General features: G+C 36.7%; 1 protein-coding gene across 1 annotated transcript; it reads left to right on the top strand.

The window, feature by feature from the left end:
* Positions 1-1,127: 1,127 nt before the first annotated feature.
* On the top strand, positions 1,128-7,168 carry LOC113012050 (interferon-induced very large GTPase 1-like). Its single transcript, XM_026151990.1, has 4 exons — positions 1,128-1,133; positions 1,220-1,328; positions 1,444-1,572; positions 2,592-7,168. Exons 1-4 carry the CDS (start codon positions 1,128-1,130, stop codon positions 7,166-7,168), a joined length of 4,821 nt encoding a protein of 1,606 aa, XP_026007775.1.
* Positions 7,169-7,526: the final 358 nt, after the last annotated feature.

The raw sequence follows: 7,526 nt of genomic DNA, 5'->3' as shown, positions 1-7,526 counted from the left end.
AGTGCTGCAGTGCAGTAATTTGTGTAAATTATTGTAAAACAAATACTTATTAATTATTAATAATTAAATTACTTTAATTTACATACTGTTAATTAATTAAAGTTCAACTCAATCTATCTTGTTTATTATGATCCAGGAATATAATACATATGATTGAAATGGGCTGGGTTTTCACCAGGGCTGGACTGGGACAAAAAATTGGCTCCGGCATTTTTGGTCCACAAGCCCCACCATATGCATACACATACTATGTATATATTTAATTTTGTTTATTAATAGATATTGAAACAGCTTTTAATCAGATTAGTACAGTCGTACACTCCACTGCAGTATGTACCAATGTCTCAATTAACAGCTACACTTTAGGTATTAACCCTGTAAGACCCAACCCATCAAAACATAGCCAGAAAATTCAGATTTTATGGAACTGAGATGTTTTTATATATATATATATATATATATATATATATATATATATATATATATATATATATATATATATATATATATATATATATATATATATATATATATATATCGCATTTGATACATTGGACGTCTTTGGCAACTTTTTCTTAACAACAATGTTAATTTTAGACAAAAAAAAAAGAGTTATGTCCATAACAATTTGAAATTATAGCAAGTATTGATCATGTTAATGAGCTAGAGGTCTAAGAAGCTCATGTATCACATATGATACAAAGTGCATTATAGGATTAATATGGCTCGTCATGAAAGCAGCCTTTTGTTTTTCCTGAATCCTTGAATCTCTCCCTTCTTAATTATGTCCTTCCATCTATTCCGGAAAATCATGATCAGTGTTTTCAGATCCAGTTTTCATATTTTCTCTTCTTGCCTTGTTTTTGAAATATATATATTTATATATGTTTTATATATCCAAATTAGACCACTACTCATTTTTTCACCCCTGCAAACTAGAAAACCAACTCCACGGAGAGTCGGGGAGTTGGTTGTCTAGTTTGACATTTGAGTTTCATTTTGACAGCTAAACTTCCATTTAGGAAATAATCTTTGAAGAATAATCACTTTACTTTCATTATAGTAATCAGAGAGACACTGCTGGAATAACCTAAAGCAACAGTGGGGTGTTAGGGACTGCACCCACAATGAAGGTAAGCAGCTACTTTGTACTTGAATAAAAAATTAGGAGATTATTATGTATTTGTTTTTTAATATAGAATTAATCATTTATCAAAAGAAAATCAGTGCCGAAGACTTGTTTGTTGAGCTTTACTGCGAGGAAGTAGAGACCCCTCCAACTCCATGCAGTATCTGCAAAGATCCCCGCCAACAGACTGATGCAGGAGGTAAAATACATTTTTATGCAATTTCATGTTTCAGCAAAAAGCTGCATGATGAAATCTCTATAAGTCGTTTAAGTAAAAACATTATCAATCACTATTACTATTATTTTTCCCACAGCTCCTTGTTGTCATGTGAAAAAAACACTGTTTAATATCGACAGTGAGTTAGTGTCTCAGCATTTGGAGACTCCTGCTGGTGAAGCTAAGACCTACATTGTGACCAGCTGCAGCAGACATACACACACAAGTAAGTAAATTTAAGTCATAGCTATTTAAAATACAAAAAACAAACAAAAATGTGTTACACAGGGAACGGGTGCATGGACTTGCTAAGTCTCAGTGTAAACATGGAAATGTCTTTATAAAGTAATTTCATTATACTTTTTGTTTATTTGAAAAGTTGTGTGATAATACTGCACATTCAAAATAGGTGAAAAACAAACTTGTAGGTTGGAAGTAATATTTTAAAGTTCCACTGTAAGGTTATCCCAAATATAACAGTTATCAGTGTGAATTTAGCTAAATTTAATGCTGTTTCGTATAATTTGTCAAATCTAAATTTTAGAAATTTACATTCATGGTACAGATACTGAGAAAATTACTATTACCTATCCATCCATCTACCCATTTTCCTCGGCTAGTTGTTTAGTTTAATCTGTACAGTGGATAGCGTTTTTGAAGAATCTTAAAAATAGAGTTAGCCAATTTTGAACAGGATCTCTTTCCAGACGAGTTTACTATCTGAACAGCATAGTGGAATCTAACTTTAGTATTTGTAGATCAGCGAAATAGTATGACTAGAAAAGAAAGACACTCTAGATTAGCAATATTTAAAGAAGACGATACCCCTAAAATGAACCTATCAACACATCACTAAAACTAAGAAACTAAACTTAAAGAAATGCTTTTATAGCTTTTATTTGTTTTGTTTTTTAAAGCTTTTATAATACAAAACAAATCACAGTGATGAATACTTTGCATAAACAAGTAACTAAACATTGTTTAAACTAAGTATAAAAGACTAATTTGATGATTTTAATTTCTAGGAAAACAAACGATTTAAAAAACCCTCCCAATGTGTAGTAAACACTTGAACAATGATACGATATACCTTGCAGTATACCTATGTATATATATGAAAGCTATAAGACTACCACAGGAAGTGGTCGTTTTATGCGAACGATGTTATTAGATTTGTATGTGTAAGAAACATACCGGTAGTCATTAAGATGGTTACAGAAATAACAAAATTTTTTATATCAACAGGGAGGCACCTGGTGAGCATACTGGAAGACTTGAACTTGAAGCGGTACTACAGGGAGAAACAATCACGTAGCAAATTACTTGAGATTGATGAGCAGATGATTAATGATGAACCTGCCAAGTATAAATCAGACCTCCCATGGTATTTTCTAAAGGAACTGATGATGGTTAATGTCACAGCTAGAAATAGGATAAAACATAATGATCAATCATTGATCACAGACATGCCAAACCCACTCGACATAATCACTGCTCTCTTTCTGTGTTCTGATGGTTTTGTACAGCAGGAAATGGCACTAAAAATGTCCATGTGTCAGTTCTCTGTTCCTCTGCTGCTTCCCAATTGTGACACCAATCAGTGCACACTCATGCTGTGGGCCATGAGAGACATTGTTAAAAAGTACAGACCTCAGTCTCTGTCAGAATCCAAGGGCTTCATTGAAGACAGAATCGTTCTCTCTGAACTTCCAATGATCTCTTTTGTCAGACTGGGTGAGTGCTCCTCGTCCAAGTCAGAGATTCTCAATAAGCTTCTGAGCAATTCTCAGCAGTACCATGACACCTTTGTTCACCGCAACATGGAGTGTGGTGACAGTCCAAGAGCAATACCCAATGGACTGACTGAGATTACTTGGTATCTTCCTTGTGGAAACACAAACATTGATATTTTCAGTCAGCCAGTGGCTGTAGCTAACCTTCGTGGGGACATTGAATCTTTTGAAACACAATACTCCTTTCTGTGTCAGACATCTGCAGCAGTTTTTGTGTTCTTCGGCGATTTGGATGAGTCTGAGTGCAGTCTACTCACTAACATAAACCAAAAGACACAGATCTTCTTGGTTGGTAATGGTGAAAGTAATAACGAGGTTTTAAGAACAGTAGCAAACAAATTGGGCTTGAGTAACAACAACATCATAACTAAGAAGAAACAGAAAAATGATGCAGATTTTGTACAAACTTTGAGAAAAAAAGTCAGAGATGTGGTGAAGAACTCAAAGATTAAGATGACAATAGAGCAGATGGCAGACATTGCCTATAAACTGGGAATCCTGGTTGATGAAGACTCTCCAGAGTGTCAGACTGCAAAGACAAATGCAGAAGCCATCACTGCTGAAATTCATGACATCCATAAATACAAAGAAAATCAGCTTCCGTGTCAAGGTGAATTATGGAAAGAACTGACCTGCTTAGAGAAGGAAGAATTTCGACTTCAACATATCGAGTCTAGAAATATTGAAGATTACAGAAGTGAACTTCAGATGCAGAAAAAACAACTGAGGAAAAAGCAGAACTCTTATAACATGTCAACAGCTATTACATGTTTCATCATTGCAATATCAAGCCCAGGAACAGAGAGGTTTTATTTCCTGAAATGGATGCAAATGAACCTCGATAACCTGTCTCATGTAAAACTGTCTGAACTCCGGGAGAAATATAAAGAAAAATGTAAGAACTCTGAGAACAAAGAGGAGATCAAAGAGATTGACAGACAAATTTCCAACAGCTCACTGGGGACTGAACACTTCTTCCGTGAAATGGGTCAGATCTATGAAGCCTCACTGTCCCTTCCACAAACAGATCCAGCACGTCAACAGCTGCAGCATCTGCCCAAACTGTGTGCAGAGTTGTTGCTTGATGGATTTCCCCTTGAGCTTGTAGATGGAGATGCATCCAACATCCCTCTCAGATGGGTGAGTGATGTTCTCTCTCAGCTCAGTGACTTGGTGTCTCCAAACAGAAAGATACTGGTAGTCACAGTTATTGGAGTTCAGGGCACAGGAAAGTCCACTCTCCTTAACACCATGTTTGGAGTGCAGTTTGCGGTCAGCAGTGGTCGATGTACTCGAGGTGCTTTTATGTCGCTCATCAAAATCGATGAAGATATGAAAAAAGTCCTAAACTGTGACTTCATGCTGATCATTGACACTGAGGGCTTAAAGTCACCAGAACTTGCACAACTGGACAACAGCTATGAGCACGACAATGAGCTTGCTACACTTGTTGTGGGGCTGAGTGATGTCACCATTGTCAATGTTGCAATGGAGAATTCGACTGAAATGAAGGACATCCTACAAATAGTTGTGCATGCTTTTCTCAGGATGAAGGAGGTGGGCAAAAAGCCTAAATGTGTGTTTGTTCACCAGAATGTGTCCGATGTTTCAGCCCATGAGAAGAACTTACGAGACAGGAAACTGCTCCTGGAACAGTTAAATGAGATGACCCAGGCAGCAGCTAGAATGGAAAAGAAAGAGGAGAACAAGAGCTTCACTGATGTGATGGAGTACAGTCCAGACACTGGGAACTGGTACATTCCTGGACTCTGGAATGGAAACCCGCCAATGGCACCAGTCAGTGCAGGCTACAGTGAGGCTGTATATGAGCTCAAGAAACACATCATCCAACTGCTGGGAAACTGTCAGTCATCGGCCAAGGATATCTTGGATTTTAAAGAGTGGATGTCAAACCTATGGAATGCAGTAAAGCACGAAAGCTTCATCTTCAGCTTCAGAAACAATCTCGTAGCTGATTTATACATGAGACTCTGCACAGAATTCAACAAATGGGAGTGGGAATTCAAAAAAGAGATGTACACCTGGGTAACAAACGCAGAAACAAGAATTTCCAATTTTGGTACAATTGTAGCAAAATCTCAGTTTTCTGACATCAATGAATTTCTCAAACGTTTGAAAATTGAAGCCTCCACAGTGCTGTCCACATGGGAGACAAGACTTCTAGAAAATCTGAGACAATATTTTAAGAAAACAGACGGTCATGTTCATCTTGTCGAAGGATATAAAGAAGAATTTTCAAGCAATGTAAAGAGCCTTCGGCGTGAAATGGAAAGGAGTGTTTTTAATCAACTCACAGCAGCAGCAGAAATCACACAGGAAATGATAGAAATTGATCGAATCAAAGAGAATCACATAAAAGAGATTGAAAATGCAGTTTGGCTACTGATTAATGAGTGTTGGAAAAATAATGTTCCGATGGGAGAGACAGAACTTGAAAATAAGTTTCTCAAGATGTGGTGTGAAACACTGAAGAAACTTCCTTGTTCTGAAAAGCAAGCTGAGCAAATCTTTACCAATGCATCATCTTATCTGAGAGAAAGCCTGAAACATAAAGGGGACGTTACACTTGAACTCTTAGAAAAAAGGCTGGAAGATTGTGGTTTGGTACCTTTCAGATATACAGCTGAAAGATACTCAAATAGAGTTGAGGAAGTAGGTATGTTTTTTGACATGCAAGATTACATAATGGCTGCACAAAAACTGGCTGACAGCATCATAGATGTTTGCACTCAGTTTGTGAGTGAAAAAGTGAGAAGGAAAAAAATGTACTGTGACACATACATCAAGGAGATCCTACACATCACTGATGAGAACCTTGAGAAAAATCAAGACGTCAAGGGAGACATTATGTTTGAAGTTTTTCTAAAACAGCACATCTGTGGAATTGCAGCCATAGAGTTTAAGAAAGTGTATGAAGAAAATGATCCCTACAAATGTTTGATTAAGAACAAGGACAGGTTTTGTGATGATTTCAAACATGTGGTTAATAAAGAAGACCAATGTCAAAAGAAAGCAGAAGAATTCACCAACCAGTGCTTGAAGCCTGCTGTTCAAGACTTTATCAATCAGTCCCTGGGTCCTAAAATCATTGATGAAATGCAGACATGTGAGCAGTTCAGCACACGAATGTCCTTCCAGTGTTCAATTTTACTGGATCTGCTTTCGAAGGAGGATTTTAAAAACTACCAGAGATATATTTTCTCATATCAGGATTATGTAAAGACATGGCTACTCAACCAAATACTGGAGCACTGCTCAACAATATCTGAGTTTGAGGACAGACATCTCCAGTCATGTATAAAAGATGCCATCAACAAGGCAAAAACAGGAAAGAGTCATGACTTGAAGACATTTGTTGAAGATATTTGTAAAGAACTTGGTGATAAACTGGTAATTTCCAAAGATGCTCTTGGTGCTTTCATGTTTTTGAACAATGCTGACAAGAAACAGTTTGCTGACTGGCTCACAGTGTCTGTGAATGAGATGGAACAAGTTCTGAGAAAAGAGTTTCAGACACTGAACTTTGAAGTGAAACTACAGCAGCTCCATGTGCAGCCTGAGAATGAGCTTTTCAACAAACTGGTTGGTTGTGGCAAACAGTGTCCATTCTGCAAAGCTTCCTGTGACGCAGGAGGAGGAGGCCATACTGAGCACTTTGCTCTACTGCATAGGCCAGAGGGTCTGGGTAAATACACTTGGCATGTAACAAACAAACTTGTCACTGACATATGCTCTTCCTCTGTGATCAGTGAGCAGTGTTTTAGCTGCATTGATACAAATGGTAGATGGCACCCTTACAAGAATTACAAGGAAATTTACCCAGGCTGGAAAATCCCTCCAGATTCGAGCCTTGAGGCATCAGACTACTGGAAATATGTAATGGCAAAGTACAACACGGACCTTGCCAAAGAATATAATGCAAACCCTGCTGATATTCCTGAAAGTTGGAATGACATCACAAAAGAGCAGGCAGAAAAAAGCCTCAAGAAATCATTTAACATCAAGTAACAACTTACATACCTTCTCATTTTTGTTCTTGTGTACAGAAGAACACATCCCAGATATTGTAATTTTTGTTTTTGTGAGATAGAAAGAAAAACTAGTATTTCATAAGACAAACCTTAAAATATTTTAACACCCACATACATATTAAACAATATGATTTAAAGCAAGTTTTTTAAAGAAGTTTTTGGTTACTTTTACCTCTGTTTGAAAAATAATCTGTTCACAGGTTTTTTGCACTTTTAAGTAATTAATTCAAGTAATTATATTAAAACTAAAAAAAAATTTTAACGCTAATCATTAGCTCATGTACATTCGCACATGCATATGAACATCCTTTTGCTTTGTTTCAGATAATCACTAT

This window comes from Astatotilapia calliptera, chromosome 3 (genome assembly GCF_900246225.1).
Source record: "Astatotilapia calliptera chromosome 3, fAstCal1.2, whole genome shotgun sequence".
Taxonomy (NCBI): Eukaryota; Metazoa; Chordata; class Actinopteri; order Cichliformes; family Cichlidae; genus Astatotilapia; species Astatotilapia calliptera.
The sequence above is the reverse complement of the archived record's forward strand: the minus strand, read 5'-3'. Positions and strand labels throughout refer to the sequence as shown.